At 39.6% G+C, this 22,942-nt stretch overlaps 1 protein-coding gene across 4 annotated transcripts in view; it reads right to left on the bottom strand.

Annotated features, from left to right (window-relative positions):
- Window positions 1-20,019, bottom strand: part of ANAPC5 (anaphase promoting complex subunit 5) — a 38,438-nt gene extending 18,419 nt beyond the window's left edge. For 2 of the 4 annotated variants that reach the window (XM_022597975.3, XM_089894465.1), the window contains exons 1-7: window positions 19,715-20,017; window positions 16,711-16,790; window positions 16,132-16,241; window positions 15,074-15,266; window positions 8,424-8,490; window positions 1,393-1,494; window positions 319-509 (exon numbers count right to left, since the gene is read on the bottom strand). In XM_022597975.3, coding sequence (XP_022453683.1) covers window positions 319-509; window positions 1,393-1,494; window positions 8,424-8,490; window positions 15,074-15,266; window positions 16,132-16,241; window positions 16,711-16,790; window positions 19,715-19,921 — 950 coding nt within the window. In that variant the 5' untranslated portion in view covers window positions 19,922-20,017. Of the gene's footprint in view, window positions 1-318; window positions 510-1,392; window positions 1,495-8,423; window positions 8,491-15,073; window positions 15,267-16,131; window positions 16,242-16,710; window positions 16,791-19,714 lie in introns of those variants that run through there. The other 2 variants (XM_022597976.2, XM_089894466.1) reach the window with 2 other exon arrangements.
- Between the last annotated feature and the right edge of the window lie 2,923 nt (window positions 20,020-22,942).

Below are 22,942 nucleotides of genomic sequence, written 5' to 3'. Positions count from 1 at the left end.
TAATTTCCTTTTAATTCAGTGGCCGTTATTCTTAGAAGTAAAGAAAGAAAGAGGCCGTGTACTTGGATGGTAATGCTAAATAGTGACACCAGGGGGCAGACTCTTTAGGCAGAAGGTTTTCATTAACTTCTGTTCACTGCAAAAACCTTCCTTCTTTAGAAGTTATTGACAATTCCAGGTTGAACAGGCTCTTTCTTTTCTCCTTTTCCTTCTTCTTTTTTTTTTTTAATACAGCATATTAAAAAGAAAATACATCTCAATTAACATTTGAGAGATAATTTCTTCAATTTCCGCATGAACAAAAGTCTACAAACTTACTAGTGACCAAAGCGGCAGTGCAGGGCAGCCAGGTTCAGAGCAGCGTATCTCAAGCTCCGGCCATAGCCCTCTTCCCCATTACTTTTGCTTTCGGCTCCAGTAAGAATCAGGCGGTCAAAATAATGAAGGAGGCTGTGTGTTGAACTGAAAACATCTTGGACCCGGAGGTTGTTTAAGTAGCTGAGGTAGTGCTAAAACAAGAAACAATCAACATATTTTAAATGCTCTGCTTCCTCTTGTGTAATATTAATTCAGAGAGGTCCACTGGCTGCAAACACCTGTGTATCCCCTACCATTTTAACAAGATGGTCACAGTTTAGCTTAATCTTTTCTCCACAGGCAGGATTAAATAGGCTTAAGGTACATTAGCTGGTTTGGGTACACTTTCCCCCCAGAAGGTGTACCCAAATGAAAAAAGGGAATTCCATTAGAATTTGTGTCAGAGTTTTATCCTAAATATTCATCCACTATGCCACTGGTTATATTAGGATCCATGGGTGATACGTGAGGATGGAGGGGGAATCACCTAGCTCAGGCATTAAGGAACAGTGTGAGTACAAAACTAAAGATCTTAAAACTTGAATTCAGAGCTTCCCTGGTGGCGCAGTGGTTAAGAATCCGCCTCCCAATGCAGGGGACACGGGTTCAAGCCCTGGCCCGGGAGGATCCCACATGCCACAGAGCAACTAAGCCCATGCGCCACAACTACTGAGCCTGCGCTCTAGAGCCCACGAGCCACAACTACTGAGCCTGCATGCCGCAACTAATGAAGCCCACGCATCTAGAGCCCGTGCTCTGCAACAAGAGAAGCCACCACAATGAGAAGTCCACGCACCACAACAAAGAGTAGCCCCCGCTCGCAGCAACTAGAGAAAGAAATCCCCCCGGGCCAGTAGGGGTAGAGGTGGGAGGGAAAGCTTTGCAACCTAGGCTGAGTCCTTTACGTGCCAACAACATGATTTCTTTCCAAGAACTTGTGTCATTCAGCCAATCCTCATTTGCACGACTACTCAATAGGAAGAACAGTCTTGTCCCTGCTTTCCAACTTAGCAACAAATTCTGGAAAAGACTCACCGCTTCAGCAAAATCAGGATTAAATTTCAACAAGTTGTTCAACTCTTTCTGCAAGGAAGCTGGAGTGAGGGCTTTAGTCTCATCATTCTTTAACAAAGAAGCCTGAAATTTAAAAATGACAACTCAGTAGAAAGAAATGGCCAATAAACATATGGACATGTATACTAAATAGCATCATCTGGTTACTTTTTTTTCTGCACCTACACTCTCCTCTTGACCATGCAGAACACTGTTTCCTCTTCCTGGAATTCTAAGCTTCCCAACAACCCATCCACATAGTCTTCCATGCAAACTCCTGCTCAGTCTTCAGGGCCCAGTTTAGATTTCAGCCACCTGCTTCTATCACCTTCTAAACTAGATAAAGTCCTGTAAGTACCGACATGCTCCCACAAGCGCCCTGCACTAACCCTTCCTGCAGTACTTATCAAATTATATTAAAAGTACCAGCTGACCCCACCCCCAGACCGTAAGTGCCTTTAAGGCAGGAAGTATGTATCTCCAGCCTGGCAAAGGGAGATGCACACTTGCCCTACTCCTGGTTATCTGTTTCATATGGATGGTACCAGCAATGATTATATAAAATATGTAGAAAATGACTTCTAAATTAATGATTAGTACTTAACTGGGTTATGGACTCTTCAATTTTAGCTAGACAAATTTTTCTTTATGAATAATAATTTCTAATCATATTTGAATTCATTATATCATTATAGAAGATTCCAAAAATATGGAAAAGCATACAGAAGAAAACAAAAATCATCTGTAATCCTTCCACCCAGAAATAACACTATTTTTTTGTCAGTGTATCTCATTCCAGTCTTTTTCCTGTGTGTGTGTGTGTGTGTGTATGTGTTTATACATATATATATGCATACTTTTTTAACAAAGTTAGAATACATCATTTTATTACCTGCTTTTTTCATGTAATATATTATAAATTTGTCTCATCATCAAATGGGCTTTGAAACTACAATTTTTTAAGCAAAAGTATTAGCCCTTTGTCATACGTATTGCAACTTTTTTTCCCGTTTTGTTGTTTGAGTTTTAATTTTGTTAGAACATGTACTGACATGTAGATGTTTTTCATTTTTATGCTGAAAAATCAAATGATCTCCTACGTGTTTTCTTCCACAGCTTTTCTGTTTAGAAAGTCCTTCCCCACCCACAGATCAGTTAAAAGTTAATATGTAACATTCACAGAGGGATGGACAGGATGAAAAGGCAGAGGGCTATGTACCAGATGAAGGAACAAGATAAAACCCCAGGAAAACAACTAACTGAAGTAGAGATAGGCAACCTTCCAGAAAAAGAATTCAGAATAATGATAGTGAAGAAGATCCAGGACCTCGGAAAAGGAATGGAGGCAAAGATCGAGAAGATGCAGGAAATGTTTAACAAAGATCTAGAAGAATTAAAGAACAAACAAACAGAGATGAACAACACAATAACTGAAATGAAAAATACACTAGAAGGAATCAATAGCAGAATAACTGAGGCAGAAAAACGGATAAGTGACCTGGAAGACAGAATGGTGGAATTCACTGCTGTGGAACAGAATAAAGAAAGAAAAAATGAGAAGAAATGAAGACAGCCTAAGGGACCTCTGGGACAACATTAAACACAACAACATTCTCATTATAGGGGTCCCAGAAGGAGAAGAGAGAGAGAAAGGACCCAAGAAAATATTTGAAGAGATTATAGTCGAAAATTTCCCTAACATGGGAAAGGAAATAGCCACCCAAGTCCAGGAAGTGCAGAAAGTCCCATACAGCATAAACCCAAGGAGAAACACACCAAGACACGTATTAATCAAATTGGCAAAAATTAAAGACAAAGAAAAATTATTGAAAGCAGCAAGGGAAAAACAACAAATAACATACAAGGGAACTCCCATAAGGTTAACAGCTGATTTCTCAGCAGAAACTCTACAAGCCAGAAGGGAGTAGCATGACATACTTAAAGTGATGAAAGGGAAGAACCTACAACCAAGATTACTCTACCCAGCAAGGATCTCATTCAGATTCGATGCAGAAATCAGAAGCTTTACAGATAAGGAAAAGCTAAGAGAATTCAGCACCACCAAACCAGCTCTACAACAAATGCTAAAGGAACTTCTCTAAGTGGGAAACACAAGAGAAGAAAAGGACCTACAAAAACAAACCCAAAACAATTTAAAAAATGGTAATAGGAACATACATATTAATAACTGCCTTAAATGTGAATGGATTAAATGCTCCAACTAAAAGACACAGGCTTGCTGAATGGATACAAAAACAAGACCCATATATATGCTGTCTACAAGAGACCCACTTCAGACCTAGGGACACATACAGACTGAAAGTGAGGGGATGGAAAAAGATATTCCATGCAAATGGAAATCAAAAGAAAGCTGGAGTAGCAATCCTCATATCAGATAAAATAGACTTTAAAATAAAGAATGTTACAAGAGACAAGGAAGGAGACACTACATAATGATCAAGGGATCAATCCAAGAAGATATAACAATTATAAATATATATGCACCCAACATAAAAGCACCTCAATACATAAGGAAACTGCTAACAGCTATAAAAGAGGAAATCGACAGTAGCACAATAATAGTGGGGGATTTTAACACCTCACTTATACCAACGGACAGATCATCCAAACAGAAAATTAATAAGGAAACACAAGCTTTAAATGACACAATAGACCAGATAGATTTAATTGATATTTATAGGACATTCCATCCAAAAACAGCAGATTACACTTTCTTCTCAAGTACGCACGGAACATTCTCCAGGATAGATCACATCTTGGGTCACAAATCAAGCCTCAGTAAACTTAAGAAAATTGAAATCATATCAAGCATCTTTTCTGACCACAACGCTATGAGATTAGAAATGAATTACAGGGAAAAAACGTAAAACACACAAACACATGGAGGCTAAACAATACATTACTAAATAACCAAGAGATCACTGAAGAAATCAAAAAACACCTAGAGACAAATGATAATGAAGACACGACAATCCAAAACCTATGGGATGCAGCAAAAGCAGTTCTAAGATGGAAGTTTATATTAATACAAGCTTACCTCAAGAAACAAGAAAAATCTCAAATAAGCAACCTAACCTTACACCTAAATGAACTAGAGAAAGAAACAAAACCCGAAGTTAGCAGAAGGAAAGAAATCATAAAGATCAGAGCAGAAATAAATGAAATAGAAACAAAGAAAACAATAGCAAAGATCAATAAAACTAAAAGCTGGTTCTTTGAGAAAATAAACAAAATTGATAAACCATTAGCCAGACTCATCAAGAAAAAGAGGGAGAGGACTCAAATCAATAAAATTAGAAATGAAAAAGGAGAAGTTACAACAGACACCACAGAAATACAAAGCATCCTAAGAGACTACTACAAGCAACTCTATGCCAATAAAATGGACAACCTGGAAGAAATGGACAAATTCTTAAAAAGTATAACCTTCCAAGATGGAACCAGGAAGAAATAGAAAATATGAACAGACCAATCACAAGTAATGAAATTGAAACTGTAATTAAAAATCTTCCAACAAACAAAAGTCCAGGACCAGATGGCTTCACAGGTGAATTCTACCAAACATTTAGAGAAGAGCTAACACCCATCCTTCTCAAACTCTTCCAAAAATCTGCGGAGGAAGGAACACTCCCAAACACATTCTATGAGGCCACCATCACCCTGATACCAAAACCAGACAAAGGTACTACAGAAAAAGAAAATTACAGACCAATATCACTGATGAATATAGATGCAAAAATCCTCAACAAAATACTAGCAAACAGAATCCAACAACACACTAAAAAGATCATACACCATGATCAAGTGGGATTTATCCCAGAGTTGCAAGGATTCTTCAATATACACAAATCAATCAATGTGATACACCATATTAACAAACTGAAGAATAAAAACCATATGATCATCTCAATAGATGCAGAAAAAACTTTTGACAAAATTCAACACCCATTTATGATAAAAACTCTCCAGAAAGTGGGCATAGAGAGAACCTACTTCAACATAATAAAGGCCATACATGACAAACCCACAGAGAACATCATTCTCAATTGTGAAAAACTGAAAGCATTTCCTCTAAGATCAGGAACAAGACAAGGATGTCCACTCTCACCACTATTATTCAACATAGATTTGGAAGTCCTAGCCACGGCAATCAGAGAAGAAAAAGAAAAAAAAGGAATACAAATTGGAAAAGAAGAAGTAAAACTGTCACTGTTTGCAGATGACATGATACTATACATAGAAAATCCTAAAGATGCCACCATAAAACTACTAGAGCTAATCAATGAATTTGGTAAAGTTGCAGGATACAAAATTAATGCACAAAAATCTCTTGCATTCCTATACACTAATGATGAAAAATCTGAAAGAGAAATTAAGGAAACACTCCCATTTACCACTGCAACAAAAAGAATAAAATACCTAGGAATAAACCTACCTAGGGAGACAAAAGACCTCTATGCAGAAAACTGTAAGACACTGATGAAAGAAATTAAAGACGATACCAACAGATGGAGAGATATACCATGTTCTTGGATTAGAAGAATCAATATTGTGAAAATGACTATACTACCCAAAGCAATCTACAGATTCAATGCAATCCCTATCAAATTACCAATGGCATTTTTTACGGAACTAGAACAAATAATCTTAAAATTTGTATGGAGACACAAAAGACCCCGAATAGCCAAAGCAGTCTTGAGGGAAAAAAACAGAGCTGGAGGAATCAGACTCCCTGACTTCAGACTATAGTACAAAGCTACAGTAATCAAGAAAATATGGTACTAGCACAAAAACAGAAATATAGATCAATGGAACAGGATAGAAAGCCCAGAGATAAACCCACGCACCTGTGGTCAACTAATCTAAGACAAAGGAGGCAAGGATATACAATGCAGAAAAGACAGTCTCTTCAATAAGTGGTGCTGGGAAAACTGGACAGCTACATGTACAAGAATGAAATTAGAACACTTCCTAACGCCATACAGAAAAATAAACTCAAAATGGATTAGAGACCTAAATGTAAGACTGGACACTATTAAACTCTTAGAGGAAAACATAGGAAGAACACTCTTTGACATAAATCACAGCAAGATCTTTTTGATCCACCTCCTAGATGGAAATAAAAACAAAAATAAACAAATGGACCTAATGAAACTTAAAAGCTTTTGCAAAGCAAAGGAAACTACAAACAAGACAAAAAGACAACCCTCAGAATGGGAGAAAATATTTGCGAACGAATCAACAGACAAAGGATTAATCTCCAAAATATATAAACAGCTCATGCAGCTCAACATTAAAAAAGCAAACAACCCAATCAAAAAATGGGCAGAAGACCTAAATAGACATTTCTCCAAAGAAGACATATAGATGGCTAAGAAGCACATGAAAAGTTTCTCAACATTACTAATTATTAGAGAAATGCAAATCAAAACTACAATGACGTATCACCTCACACCAGTTAGAATGGGCATCATCAGAAAATCTACAGACAACAAATGCTGCAGAGGGTGTGGAGAAAAGGGAACCCTCTTGCACTGTTGGTGGGAATGTAAATTGATACAGCCACTATGGAGAACAGTATGGAGGTTCTTTAAAAAACTAAAAATAGAATTACCATATGATCCAGCAATCCCACTACTGGGCATATACCCAGAGAAAACCATAATTCAAAAAGACACATGCACCCCAATGTTCATTGCAGCACTATTTACAATAGCCAGGTCATGGAAGCAACCTAAATGCCCATGGACAGACGAGTGGATAAAGAAGATGTGGTACATATATACAATGGAATATTACTCAGCCATAAAACGGAACGAAACTGGGTCATTTGTAGAGACATGGATTATTCTAGAGACTGTCATACAGAGTGAAGTAAGTCAGAAAGAGAAAAACAAATATCGCATATTAACACATATATGTGGAACCTAGAAAAATGGTACAGATGAACCAGTTTGCAAGGCAGAAATTGAGACACAGATGTAGAGAACAAACGTATGGACACCAAGGGGGGAAAGCGGCGGAGTGGGAGGGGTGGTGTGATGAATTGGGAGATTGGGATTGACATGTATACACTTATGTGTATAAAATGGATGACTAATAAGAACCTGCTATATAAAAAAATAAATGAAATTCAAAAAAAAGTTAATATGTAGTTCCTCCTGGTCTAATTATAACCTTAAATGTTTATAGTTAAGCCTTTAATCCACCTGTAAAGTACTGAGGTGCAAAGATGAGGTGAAGATCCAGGTCTATTTTCTCCTCTACAGTTAACCAAATGTCTAGATGAGTTTTTCAATCTGTTTAATATTCATCTGTAGGGGTGATTCTATCACCTGCATCTAGATCTAAACATTACATCTTTCTGCAGAAAGAAAATTAATAACAAAAATAGGGAAAACTAGAAAAGTAGAGCAAAAATCAAAATTCTATGCTGAAAATAACATGGGAGAAAAACATCCAGCTTATATTACCAAAAAAAAGGAAAAAGTATGGCTCAAAAACACCAGTAAGAAATGTCTGGGGTAAAAGTGTACCGATGCTTGCAACTTGAAATGTATCAAAAAATAAGATGAAATGGTGGCTATATGGGTAGATATATGATAAATGGAGCAAAATATTAATTGCAGGATCTAGACGATGGGTATATGGGTATTCACTATATAATGCTTTTCAATTTGTATTTCTGTTTGAAAATGTCCATGATAAAGTGTTGGGGAAAAGGGAAGTAGGTCTTCTAAATCACATTTTTGGGCTGTGTTAGTCACAGTTCATTAATAAATGAACATGCATTATGACCCTAACAGAGAAATAAAATCACACAGAAAATAGGAAGGGACACATAGCTACAACTGCATTGTTAGTGAAGAAAAAATGACCAAGAATAAGAATAATGCTGCTTCACTAATAAACCTACTCACATAACAAACATATGTCATGACATATAATGTCACAGGATTAAAAAAAAATTCATGACCAATTACAGAACATACCTGTTGAGAAAGAAAAAATTCTGCTTGTTTTTGGGACAGAGGCCCACTGCAAGATACCTCCTCTTCTCTGGAAAAAAACAAAACAAAAATAATAATGAATTACACAATACTGAAAATGATAATGCTTTACAAAGTCAAATAGATTCTTCATCAGAAAAGTTTAAAAACTTTTAAAATTAATTCTCTCTTCTCCGGAATAGAAATTAATTCTCTCTTCTCAGGAATAGAAAAGACATGCTTAAAAAGTGATGTTGAATGACCTGCCGAAGTTCACATGATATAATTATGGACAGATGTAGACCTCAACTGTAGATAGCCTCCAGCATGATCTTTCTAAAATGCAAGTCTATCGTCCCTGATTTAAAGCGCTCCTGTGGTATCTCATCACCTTCCAGAATAAAGTCTGCACTGCTTAGCAGGGCAGGTGCAATGCTTCCTGAGTGCTCCTACCTCTCTCCTCTGCCTTCTCTTTCTCACCCACACCCCAGCCCTGATGAACTCCTTACAATTTCCTATCATGCCAAGATGTCCCCCTGCTTCCTCAACCTGCAGGGCCCATTTTCCATCCACTGTTGCACTGTTGTACCATCCGTCATTCAAGAATACCTCAAGTGTCATATCCTCCGAGAATCTCTGCTGACATCTCTCATTTGAGCTCCCACTGTCTCCCAGAGATAGGGATCACTGCATCTAGCACTGCCACACTGGCTGTTCTTACTTATATTTGTATATGAACACCCAGTCCCCCAGGCACACAATGGGCACTCAGAGTTTGAGAAATGAATGAATAAAAAGTCTCTAACTCCTCGCTACACATATAAGATGGTGCTGTATTCCACAACAAGAAAAAGAGGTGTTATCTAAGAAATAACCATTTGCCTGGAAGTTTAGATCACACAGAACCAACAAATAAGAAATATACTGATATAAATCTAGACTTGAGAAATCTATACATGCACAAACAGTCTTATTTTTGAGAGCAAAGTATGAATAATACCCTTTTGCCACATGACTCTGAATAAATGGCTTCTCTATACAGGATTACAATAAGTAGAAAAATCAATATTTACTCATCACTAATATTTTTATAAGCACTCTGTGTCTAATACAGCAGTTCTCAAACTGTTTCATGCAAACAATATGTAAACAGGTATTCCAAAAGAAAACAAAATGCTGCTGAGGTTAAATCACTTGGGGAAAGCTGTACACCCTCTCTTCCCTGGGAGATTCATGATACACATTAGAGAAATCCAACAGAGAGACACTTTATTCACTTTTGTTTAATGTACCATTTACCAAACTCATTTGAATGAAGAATCCTTTCCTCACATCTCTCAAGAAGCACTGGTGTTCCACAGAAAACACTTTGGGAAGAGCTGCTCTGATATTCTCTTGGTTACATTTCTGATACAAAGCAGCAAGCATATCAGATTCTACAGGTATCGGAGCTGCCAAGGACCAGCCCTGACCAGCATAACAAAGATCAGCGAAACAACAGTGACCTGGAGGGAAATGGAAAGAAAATTCACAGGCCAAGTTCTCAAATGGAAAACAGCTAAATGTCTGGGCAATAAGAAGCCCTTTTCTCTTAACATACCCTTCAAAGAAAGTAAGCCCAAGGCTTGAAATAAATATGACTGTACACAAAAAGGCTAGAGACAGACAAGGATCTGAAAGAAATGGGACACACCACTCCCGGTCCCACCCTCCTCTAAGGTCCATGATGCTCACTGTTACCAAATGCTTTATTTACTTAAACCCTTCCCCCAAAAAAGACTTGAGGTAGCTTATAACACAGGACACAAGAACAATAAGGTTAATAAAACAGAAAGAGAAAACCAGAATCACATAAAACGAAATTGCTACAAATTAAGGCAAACACATTTGCTATAAATGAAGATCAAGCTTGGCTCTGGCTTCCATGGTGGCAACAGTGGCCGACGTGAACAAGCTTGGAAACAGCAAGTAAAAATACCATGGCCCAAACCATCCTTTTACTGATTCCTTCTTTGCCTCCTCAGGACCTCAAACACATGCCGAGAAAGTAACTCTTAAAAAGCCACAAAGGGGGACTTCCCTGGTGGTCCAGTGGCTAAGATTCCATGCTCCCAGCGCAGGGGGCCCAGGTTCGATCCCTGGTCAGGGAGCTAAACCCCGCATGCCGCAACTAAAAGCCTCGCATGCCACAACTAAAGGTCCTGCACGTGGCAACAAAGATCCTGAGGGCCACAACTAAGACCCAACACAGCCAAATAAATAAATTAAAAAAAAAAAAAAGCCACAAATGTATCCACTTTAGGAAGGGGGTTACTCCTTTAGGAAAAGGACTCAAGTATACCTTGTTTATGAATCCCATTACCAGTTGAGACAGAACTTTAAACTTACAAGTGCTATACATCAAAGGCATTTAACCTGGGTCCACGGATGGGCTTTAGGAGCCCATGAACCTTGTAAAACTGCAAAATATGCATTTTTAATGTGGGGATAGTACATGGCATTCATCAGATTCTCAAAAGGACTCTGGAAACTCCTTTAAAGGGCTCAAATCACCCACTATAACTGAAATTTTAAAAATATAACATAGGATTAAACAATCAACAAACTGGGGTGTTTATGTACTTGCAATGCATAAAACACAAGTCTAGGTCCCCCAAGAAAATGTCTTAATGGGCTTACAGTCTTGGTGAAGGTTAAGACCAGCGCATGTGAAAAGATGGCAATAAACAATAAATACCAAGAATTAATATGATCTCTGCACTTAGAAGAGGGAGAAATCACTCCAGCTGAAGTGGTGAGGACCCTGAAAGTTGGCAAGGAGTGAAGAAATGACAAGGAAGGAAGAAGGCATTCCAGGAAAGGAAACCAAAAGATGCAGAATGGGAAAATGTCTGGCCTGTCAGAGGGATACAAGCACACCTGGCTGGCTGGGGTAAAGGATCCAAGTTGAGGAACAGAAATTAAAGGTCAGAAAGGTCAACTGCGGAAGGCCTCAAATACCAGGCTGGGAGACTTTGGGAACCTCTGGAGACTTCTGAGCAGGGTGATGACAAGACAAAAGCGGGGGAGGGGAAGGACTGAGATTGGGAACAGTTACTCAACACCCAGGAGGCCGTGAGGACCTGAACCCTTCCGAGGTGTGTGACCGGAGAGGTCATCCAACCCCTCCTCCCGACTTGTGTGCTCAGGCCACACTGTCCTCCGTCTGTCCCTCCAATATGTCAGCTTGTCCTGTCTTGGGCTGTGAGTCTGCATGTGCTCTGGCAAGTCTTCTCAGGGCTGGCTCCTTCGTCACCTAGCTCCCAGTCTTAAAGGGCCCTTCCCTGATAGCACCCCACAGTTCTTCTGTATCCCTGTGTCCCAGTCATTCCTTTCCTGCACTGACACTCTCTGAAATTACATTAGTTGTTAATTTAGTTACCTCTCGATTACCTGACCCTCCCACCTAACTCCATGAGGACGGGGACTTTCTCCTCTGCGCTGACAGCATAGCAGCTAGCATAGTGCTTGGCACACCAGAACCACTGAATAAGTATGTGCTGAATAAATTAATGAATTTGGGAGATTTATATTAAATCACTGGCAAGTGAAGAAATGCCAGAGAACTTCTACTTTTGTTAGGTCTTTTTAGAAGCACAGAGAAGATGTAGCTCCAGCAGCTTGCAGACTAGTAGCCTCCGCTACAAACTCACAAGGTGTGACCCTGTAAGCCCCCCTCTCTTGTTGCAGGAAACAAATGCTGCCCTGTAGCAACAACGAGTAAATGAAAAGCTGAAGCTAAGTGTCAGTCTGTACTTTCTTCTGTAATTGGATTTTTAAAAAATACCTGATAAACATTCGTTCACTGAATATTCCCTCCCTTCTAAATTAACAGGTGGGTCCCCCTTTTTCAAACAGTGGTTATTTTATTGTAGGATGGGAGATTTGCAAGCTAGTCAATGTTACTCTGGGCTTTCTAATTTTAATACAAATTTCTAGGGCAAGAAAAATAATTTCCCTGAAGAAAGCAAGACCTAAAAACATTCCAATAACTAAGAAAGGAAGGGAGGGAGGGAGGGAGGGCAGAAAGAAAGGAAGGAGGAAAATGAAAGGGCTAAAGTGAGAAGCCTCTCATAATGCAATAAAACACTAGAAAAGAGCACAAGAAGAAAAAAATGAAATTTTCCTTTTTAAAAGAATCAAGAAATGTATGTAAATATACATTATGAAATTTTAAAAATCCTATAACAAGTCAAAATCATTTCTTTTTGGACAAAGAATTATAATACTTAAGTAGAATAATATTTAAATAATACATTTCTTCTATTTCAGTGATGAAATTCAGTTTACTAAATGCACACTATTTTCTGAAACCATACACCTTAACAGTATACACACTATTATTACACACAAATGAATTCTTAGATTAGAATAAAAACAAAACGATGCAGTTAGACCTAATTAAATCAGATTAATTTAGGAGAAAGTCAAACCTAAATAAGGAAAGTTTGAATTTTAACATTTCTGAAGAACTGACATTCTGCTACTTTAAGCATATAAAGCAGCTAGGACAAAGATTACATTGTTTCCTGGAACCCTTCCTCAGGGGAATTAAAAGAGAAATTAGAGAAGAAGAATAGTGAATATTTGTCAAATATTTAAAGGCACAGTTGTAAACACTTCATATAGATTTATCATTTAATTCTCAAAATAACCTTCTGAGGAGGTGACATGAGCCCCATTTTGCGGATGAGAAAACTGAGGTACAGAGAGGGTGACTTGCCCAAGGTCTTAAGGGAATAAGTGGAGGAGCCAGAATTCAAATCCAGGGGTCTGACTCCAGGGCCAGACTCAACCCTACAAGGTTCTGCCTTTCCACTAGATGAGAAGCCTCTTTGAGCAACTCTGAGTTTTTGGAAGTACTTACTGGTACTACAATCTTCTTGCTCCCAGAGTGTGCTGAACAAATCACATAATTGTACAAAGGCCACTCATAGGAACTGCAGGGAAATATTCTCTGGCTACACACATAGACCTCAGATCAGGAAATACAAAACACACACACACACACACACACACACACACACACACACTTTATGTGCTTTTCCCTCCAAATATAAGTAGTCTATTTGGGAGGTGATCCCAGGTAACAGCTGGGAAGAGGGGACGTGAGACAGTGAAGGGAAGTCAATACAAAGTGTTTTATGGGGCCAGTTACCAGTGTGGGCGATGAATGATGTGTTGATTCTCTGCATTCATTCATCCAACACATATTCACAGACATTACAAGCCAAGCACTGAGGAAAATGAGGTGAAATACAACAGAGAAGGGTCTTAGCTCTTGAAGGGGTGCAAAGACAAATACAAATGAGTCTAAGTAAATAAATGTAAAAAGTTACTTAGTGAGGAGAGCTATGGAAGAAATAAAGAAGTTGGAAGTATTTAGGATGAAGGTTACTTCAGACATGTGGTCAGGGAAGGCCTGTGTGAGGACACGGGAGCTCTGAACCGTGAAAGGGAGTGAACTGCGAAAGGGAGCGAGCGAGGTGAGAAGCCAGGGAGAGCCTGCGAGGCACCCTGAGGCAGACCTCGGCTTGGTATTGAAGAAACTGAAAGCAAGCCAGAGCAGACAGACTCTGACAGTGAATGGAAAGTAAGGAGAAAGAGGTAGGGAAGATGACAGGGGCCAGATCATGCAAGTAATGAGGCCACAGTAGCTCAGATTTGTCTAAATTCCATGTATAGTCAAGGAGGGTTTGGGGCATAAGAACACGTGGTGTGATTTACATCATAATGGTTCTCTTGGATGCTACAGGAAAAACTGATAGTAAGGAGACAAGAGTGGAGGCAAGGAAAGCAGTCGGGAGGCTAGAGCAGTCATCCAGGAAAGAGATTCGGTGCTTAGACCACAGGGGAAGCAGTGGCGATGGACAGAAGTGAACTAATTCCAAACATACTGAGGAAGAAGGACTGGCTGCAGGGGTGAAGGAGGGGGAGGACACAGGGACATGCCTAGGCTTTGAGCTTAAACAACTAGGTGAGCAGTGGCACTACATCCCCAGGCTTAAACTTTAGGAGGCATTGAATAAATTTTCACTAAATTAATCAATTGTTAATTCACTGTGATATAATGAACACTACCGCTCAGGGTCCCAGCAGAAAACAAATGGCATATTCAAATGGGGTAATTTGAGAAGAGTTTAATAAAGGGCCAGTTACAAAAATAGGGGCAGGGGATGGATAAGCCATAGCGGGTAATAAAGCTCCCAGGGCTGGTAATAGTGGGGCACCTTCTGCACCGGGCCTGGGAAACCTCCCCAGTTACTAGACCCCTGAGGTATGCAGAGCAGGCCACCTGACAGAGGCTGTGACCCTACTGCCAGCCCACCGTGACCCCGAAGGAAGGGAGCCAGTGAATCAACACCTTGACCTCACTCTCCTTGACCCTCTGGATTTCCCACCAGTGCCTCTCAATCAGAAGTTAGAGGGCAAGGAGCTTACTGATGCAGCCCGTAAGGGTGAACTTCCTGGATCTGGAGGGACAAAAAGATGACAGCCAGCACATGAACTCTGGATGAATGAGTTCATCCAGAACGAGGATGAATGAGGATTTACTGCCCCATAATGATGCTATTTCACAGGAAAGGGATTCCCGCCAGAAAAACCCAACTTACCTTATAGATACATCAAGTTCTTCTTTTTCCATTTTTCTTTCGCTCTCCTCTCTGCTGGCCAGTTCCATATCAGCATCCTCCACCGTCTTTTTCTCACCATTCTGGAAGTACTGCTGAAGGGCAGTGTACAGTTTAAACACTTGACTGAAAGAAAGTTTACTGTAGGCCAAGATCATGTGACGCAGAAATAAACCTATGAAACAAGACAGAGAGGAGGTGAAGGCATTAACTTGAAATCCAGGCTACAAAAAGTTGATGACTATTTGTTGCAGTTCTTCCTCCAAAATAATGGAAAAAAAAAGACACTTGCAGTTGCTGTTCCCCTCCGCATAGAATCTTCTTTCACCACCTTTGACGAAGCTGACTTTCTCTTTATATTAAAGGCTCAGTCCTCCCACCCGCACTCCACTCTTTATCCAGCCAATGTATCCTTCCGTGACTGTTACAACATCTGAAGTGATCCTATTTGTTTACTTTCTACTGTCTGCCTGCTCCTCTGCCCACAACCACAAGAAAGCAATCTCCATAAGAGGAAGTTTCCAGTCTCTCTTAAAGTCCAGAGCCTGGCACATGGAAGATCAATAAATAACTGATGGTAAATAACATAAAAACTACCAGGAAAAAAATGCCAGATGGATGGAGTATGACTATACTGCTAACAGCAAAGCGTCAAGAAACTTCATATATACCCTTGCCTTATAAACTATATCAGTAATCTACTCTTACTTACCTCTCTTCATAAAAGTTTAGTTGGTGGCCCTGACTCAGTTGTACAATGTGGACAAGTGAGCAGAGGACTGTGAGAAAGAGCTGAGGAACCCTAAAAGGCTCCACGACCAGGCTAATACTCTGACGACAGTAGACAAAACAGAAGATGCTTTTCCACAAGACAATTATTTAAACACAGGTCAAAATGGCAAGGCGATGAATACAAACAATAACATGTCCAACATCCCCACTGTGTGTGCTCAGATACAGCAGAGTAACGACAGATGTGATTTAGAGAGCAGTTCACTTCAGTGAAAATATTCTCTGCTCTCCTTAGAAGAACTTCATACCTACTACACTCGTTTTGTGAACCTCTGGTTCAGTTCCAGAAAAAGAATCTGAAAGGTCATCAAAAAATTGTTCCATATCCTTCAATTCGCCTTCAGCCATCAGTTTGATTCTGAACAAGAAAAATGAGGTGTGTATTTTAGGAAGGCCCTTTGAACATCTTCCCACATTTCATATTCCACAATCACCTAAATCTATTTTAAAAACAATTCAGAGATTCATATAAAATGGTGGAACACAAAAAACAAATTTGATAATCCAAAATGTCACTCCCATATTCTGAAAAGCATCATTGCTGATGTTTTCTTGATTATAAAACTTCTCAAAGTTACATATCAGCTAGTAAAAATGAAATTCTCTGCAACAGCTAAAAGGAGCAATGTAGATCTGTACAGAATAATAAATTTTTAAGCAGTATGTTTAATGCTGTCCATTTTTCAAAAAAAATTAAATACATGTACTTAAGAAAACAACCTAGAATAATAAAGTTTTTTTTTTAAGGAATTAATCACCATGTGCCCTCTTCTAATTTTTATCTACTTTGACATCTTTTCATATATACAGAAGAAAATGAAGCTTACCTGATCTGTACTGAATTTGCCAGCTGAGGACAAGATTCTTCAATTAACTTGTAAAGTTTAGACAGCGTAATATCTGGGCCCTGGGTAAAGGAGAGATAGAAAGGTTACAGAAAAATTTTAAAGAGCTGGAGATTGATAAACATCTTCAAACATGAATTCATTTATCAACCTCTCTGCTTTACAATCATTCCAAATATGAAATCTCAAATCAGGAAGAGAAAAGAACCTATCTGCATAAAACGCTAAAGTAATACTTCATATTTGCATAGCATTCTCTTTTAGTTGGAGGAATGACTTAAATGCAAAAAAAGCGTAGAATCTGTAGTCTGAGGTTCCTTCCTTCTCAGCGTTGCAATCATGGCAAAGTTGTAGCCTCCCTGAGCCCTAGTTTCCTTCATCAGTGAGATGGAGATAATAATAACCTCCCTTGTTTGTGGCAAAGATTAAGTAAAATAATTCAAATTGTTTCGTAACCTGGAGAACATTATACAAACACAGGGGTCCTATTTTCCATAAACATAATCTCATTTGATCCTCCCCAAAACACTGTAAGGTAGGCAGTCATACTATATGTCCAAGTCCATAAAAGGTACCATTAGAGACAGAGAGTATGCAACCTCAGCTATCAAGAAGGTTACAACCTAGCTGAGGTTTAAAACTAAACACTGAATATTTGGGGAACAGTAAGTTCAGTAGGTCAATTTTAGATGTGGATAACACAGCAATCCCACTTCTGAGGCAAGTATGTTCCACGTGCGTTGTTTGAAATGAAGAAAAACTAAAAAGAACCTATAAGTCCATGAATAAAGAGTTCATTTTTAATTTACAAATTTTAATATTAATTAAAAGCATGAGTTAAATTATGTTTCTTTTCTTACTGTGGAAAACAATGCAGTCGTTAAAAAGAATGAAGTAGATCTACTCAAATGTGCTGACAAGAAAAGATCTCCAAGACTTGTTAAGTGAAAGGAATAAGCTGTAGAACAGAAGTAGCATTCATGTAAAAAAAAAAAAAAAAGGGGGAAATTAAATTAAAAGGATATATGTATATATACTTATAATCATATACAGATACACACAGCAAAAGGTCTAGAAAGATCCATTCTGAACTGTTACTCAATAAATAGTTGAATGGGGCTTCCCTGGTGGAGCAGTGGTTAAGAATCCGCCTGCCAAGGCGGGAGACACGGGTTCGAGCCCTGGTCCGGGAAGATACCACATGCCACAGAGCAACTAAGCCCATGTGCCACAACTACTGAGCCCGCACGCCATAACTACTGAAGCCCGTGCTCCTAGAGCCCATGCTCCGCAACAAGAGAAGCCACTGCAATGAGAAGCCCGCACACTGCAACAAAGAGTAGCCCCTGCTCGCCACAACCAGAGAAAGCCCATGGGCAGCAATGAAGACCCAATGCAGCCAAAAATAAATTAATAAATAAATTTTATAAATAAATAAATAGTTGAATGAAGGAACATTAACTGTGATAATCTCTGAGAAGGAACAGGATTAGAGGGCCTGCAGAAGAACCATAACCTTTCACTCCATCAATTTTAGCATCATTTAAAGTTTTTACAATGAATCTTCATGTATTAGTTGAGCAGTTAAAAATTAGTTAATTTTTAAAGCCAAACAATAAGCAAATAAGTAAAGGCTGGAATTTTGCTAGACGAATTCTATATACACATTGATTAAAACTACAGTCGGGGGAGTTCCCTGGTGGCCTAGTGGTTAGGATTCCGGGTGTTCACTGCTGTGGTCGGCTTCAATCCCTGGTCAGGGAGCTGAGATCCTGCAAGCCAGGCAGTGCAGCTCCGCCTCCCGTCCCCCGCCGCCAAAACAAAACAAAACAAAATAAACTACACGATAGTTAGCCAGGCAAAAAAACAGAAGGAGAATCCAAGACACAAAAAACAGCAAGAACAAAGGCAGAAAAACACATGAGCTAAGACACCAGAATTATTGTTTTGTTTCTTTTCTCTATCAAATTTTTTAGTATTATGACTTTTATTTGAATAATGGGGAAATGCACTTATAATAGTAATATAGATAGGACTGGGAGCTGCAAGTTATGGGGAACCCACTACTTTTATTTAACTAACTGGGCAAGCCACTTAACCTGTGTCCTCAGTACCCCTTCTCCCCCTGCCCCAAAAAAGGTGATGGATTAATAAAAGCCCTTTATAAACTATACAGTACTAGGCTTTGGGGATACAAGGGTGAACAAAAATAGGACAAAGTAATGCCCTCATGTAGGTTACAGTCTAGTAGGGGAGAGAGACATCACTCATATAATCACACAAATAAATGGAAAAGCCACAACTGATATAAGGGAAAGTGCATGCCCTATCCCTATGAGATTAAAATGAAAATAGCTAAAATTGACTGAGCATTTACCCTGTGCCATACACTGTAAAGTGTTCCCATGGATCTTCTAACTTAATATGGCCATCACATGACAGTTTCTATTATTGCTTTCATTTTACAGAGAGAAAGCAAAGACCCAAATAAGTTATGGAACTTGCCCAAGTCGCACAGCGGGTAAGTGGTGGAGCTACAACCTCAGTCTGCAAAATGAAATAAAACATGTAACGTGCTTAGTACACAGTAAGTGTTCAATCAATGTTGGCTGTTACTTTTATGTCATTGTTACCACTTATTACCGTCTTCTGGGGTACAGAGCCTGTAGCTGTGTCTCCAAAGATCAGGGCTACATGTAGCCTCATTCTACAGAAGACGGAGGATCTGAGAAAATAACTCTTCTCCCAGTCACTCAGCTAATAAATGCTGGAGCCAGATATAAACCTGCTCCCCAAAAATGAATGTAAAGTGACTGGTCCACTGTTAAGTACTCACTAAGTGTTAGCTGGTGGTATTAACTATATTTTTCGCGATCCTACACGGCAGAGAGAGTGTCCGATGAACCCCCGTGCCCCCAACCAAGGAGCTGTCCGGCACAGAGCAGGTGCTTAGTAAGGGTTTGCTGAATGAGCAGGAGCCCCTCACCTGCAGCAGCGGCAGGAGCAGCTGGTTGAGCCTCCGCCGCTCCATGAGGCTAACGGCGCCCTCGCCAGTGCGGCCCATCTCGTTCAGCAGCACCAGCACCGCGATTTTATACGGCGTCACCCAGTCCTTGATACCGAACACGTTGGCGTGCACCACCCCATTGGTCATCATGGGGTTGAAGTAGAGGCTCTCGTGGACGCTGGCCATGGCGCCCCAGGACTACGTCCAGGAGCCTTGGTGCGCACCGCGCCCAGGTTCCCGCTCCGAGCACGCCACCAACCGCCCTAGGCCTCCGCCCGCCGGCGCCGTATCCCAGGAAACTGGCATCCTCCCGATGGCACGCCGTCGGCCAATCAGAGAAACCAGACCAGAGCACGAGGGAGAGCTACAGCCAATCAAAATGCCTAGAAGTACTGTGAAGGGTGGGGCAAAGGCGGTGCACCTAAAGACTGAGTCCCTACAGAAACTCTTGCAGAAGGAGAGCAGGTTCCCGGTCCACGTGGACTGGCACCGAGTGAAAGTGAGTCGAAGCTTTCGGGCAAGGTCTGAACAGCCAGGAGGGCTGCCCAGTTTGTTCGTTTAATTTGAAAATAATTAAAATTAAATTCAAAAATGATTGCGTTTAAAAGCAAAGAAGTTAGGGAATTCTTTGGTGGTCCAATGGTTAGGACTCTGCGCTTCCACTGCAGAGGCTCGGGTTCCATTCCTGGTCGGGGAACTAAGATCCCGCATGCCGCGTGGCACGGCCGTAAGTAAATAAATAAATAAATGTAATGGCAAGTCTGCCATTGAGAACAACAAAAAAAGCAACGAAGTTAAACTTGCACCTTTAAAATTTGTATTTTATTCATTATGCTAATTTTTAAATTCAAAGTTTGGAAGTTTCATTTAGCTCTTTTTTTAATGCGCCCTGACAAAACTTATATATGCCAGAGGAAATAGGTAGGAGGATAACACAAAAATAACAGTGGTTATCAATTCTCTTATTCACCAGATATTTTGTTATCATCTAGTACGTGCTAGGTACTTAACTAGATGCTGGTAAAATAGTGATGAATGAGACACTAGTTCAGACAGACAAGCCATAAACAGGGACAACCACAGTAAGACTCCACACCCACTAGGATATCTGTAATAAAAAAGATGGACAATAACAAATGCTGGGGGCTTCCCTGGTGGCGCAGTGGTTGAGAGTCCGCCTGCCGATGCAGGGGACGCGGCTTCGTGCCCGGGTCCAGGAAGACCCCACATGCCGCAGAGCGGCTGGGCCCGTGAGCCATGGCCGCTGAGCCTGCGCGTCCGGAGCCTGTGCTCCGCAACGGAAGAGGCCACAACAGTGAGAGGCCTGCGTACCGGAAAAAAAAAAAAAAAAATTTTGGAAAGGATGTGGAGAAATTGAAACACGTATTCATTACGGATGGGAATGGAAAAGTTTGACGGTGCCTCAAAAAGCTAAACTTAGATTTGCCATACGACACAGCAGTTCCACTCCTATGTACATACCCAAGAGAATACAAATATATATCCACGCAAAATCTGTACACAAATGTTCACAGTAGCAGCATTCACAATAGTCAAAAGATGGATGCAACCCAAATGTACATCAGCTGATGAACGAATGAACAAAATGTGGTATATCCATATAATGGAATATTTTTCATCCATGAAAAGCAATAAAGCACTGATACATGTTATAACATGTATGAACCTGGAAAACATTTTGCTAAGTGAAAGAAGGCAATGCAAAAGACCACACATTGTATGATTCCATTTATATGAAATGTCCAGAATAGGTAGGTCCACAGAGATGAAAGCAGAGTAGTGGTTTCAGGGGTTAGGGGGTGGGGGAGAAAATGCAGTACTGCTTAATGGGTATGGAGCTTCTTTTTAGGGTGATGAAATTGTTTTGGGAGTTAGATAGAGGTGATAGTTGCACAACACTGTGAATGTGCTAAATGCCACTGCATTGTACATTTTATTTTATTTATTTATTTGTTTCTGGCTGTGCCGTGTGGCTTGTGAGATCTTAATTCCCCGACCAGGGATTGAACCCAGGTCCCGGCAGTGAAAACGCTGAGTCCTGACCACTGGACTGCCAGGGAATTCCTGAATTGTACATTTTAAAATGATGACTTTTGTTATTTGTATTTTACCTCAATTAAAAAAATTAATTGAGTTGATTTATCTCATTTTGCAATCATTATGACTGCATATCTATGTGTTTATACGTGTAGAGTGTTATTGCAAATGAACCCGGCTGGGTTAAGGAACACATGGAAAAATCTGTCTCTTTAGTTCCTTCTTGCACGTACAAGATAGAGCCATACGGTCAATTTCCACTTTTTAATTGGTTTATCATGTACATATTAATACTTACCCTTGTTATCCTGATCAGGATATATAGAACGTAAGTAGTTTTTCAGTAGAAAAACTGTAATAAAAGCATAATAGTTTAACAGCTTTAAAAATCACTATCCTGGGAATTCCCTGGTAGCCCAGTGGTTAGGACTTGGCGCTTCCACTGCAGGAGGCACAGGTTTGATCCCTGGTCTGGGAACTAAGATCCCGCATGCTGCACTGTGTGGCCAAAAAAAAAGTGTCAAAATAACTTAAAAAAAAAATCACTATCCTACCTTCAAATTAAACTGATATTGAACAATAATATGACACTGAATCTATTTTAAAATGTTTACATAACCATATATTTTTCAGATTATAAAGTAATTCATGCTTATTGTAGAAAACTTGGAAAATATAGGAAAGGAAAAAGCAGAAAAAGCAAAATTACCTATCATATCACAACTGAGTGATAATTTTGATGTCACCTCAGTATATTTTCCTTATCTTTGGTCATTGCTGAATCTCCATACATACAGCAGCATCTGGCATATAATAGCCATACGATAAATATTTGTTAAATATATTAATGATTGGATCTTTGTTGAAAGTTAAACCAAGCAAATTTTACCATGAAATTAATTAAAGTATGTGTATAATTTTGTTGGCTTGATATCTTTTACTTTTCAAGTTTGCAATACTGAGGAAAGTACTACAGACAGATCCAAATCACAGAACAGAGGTGGATACTCTAGGCCAAGAAACAGTCTCTTTAAAACCATCCAATAAGAATTCACTTCATTCACTGAAACATTTTATTACCTGAATATACTCAGCCACATCTCACATAGGAAGGCGATCTCCTTTGCTGATTTGAAAGCTACATTAACT

This window comes from Delphinapterus leucas, chromosome 14 (genome assembly GCF_059928025.1).
Source record: "Delphinapterus leucas isolate spDelLeu-1000000601 "Yukka" chromosome 14, BTC_Dleu_Yukka2, whole genome shotgun sequence".
NCBI classification, from domain to species: Eukaryota; Metazoa; Chordata; class Mammalia; order Artiodactyla; family Monodontidae; genus Delphinapterus; species Delphinapterus leucas.
This window is presented reverse-complemented; position numbering and strand designations above follow the sequence as displayed.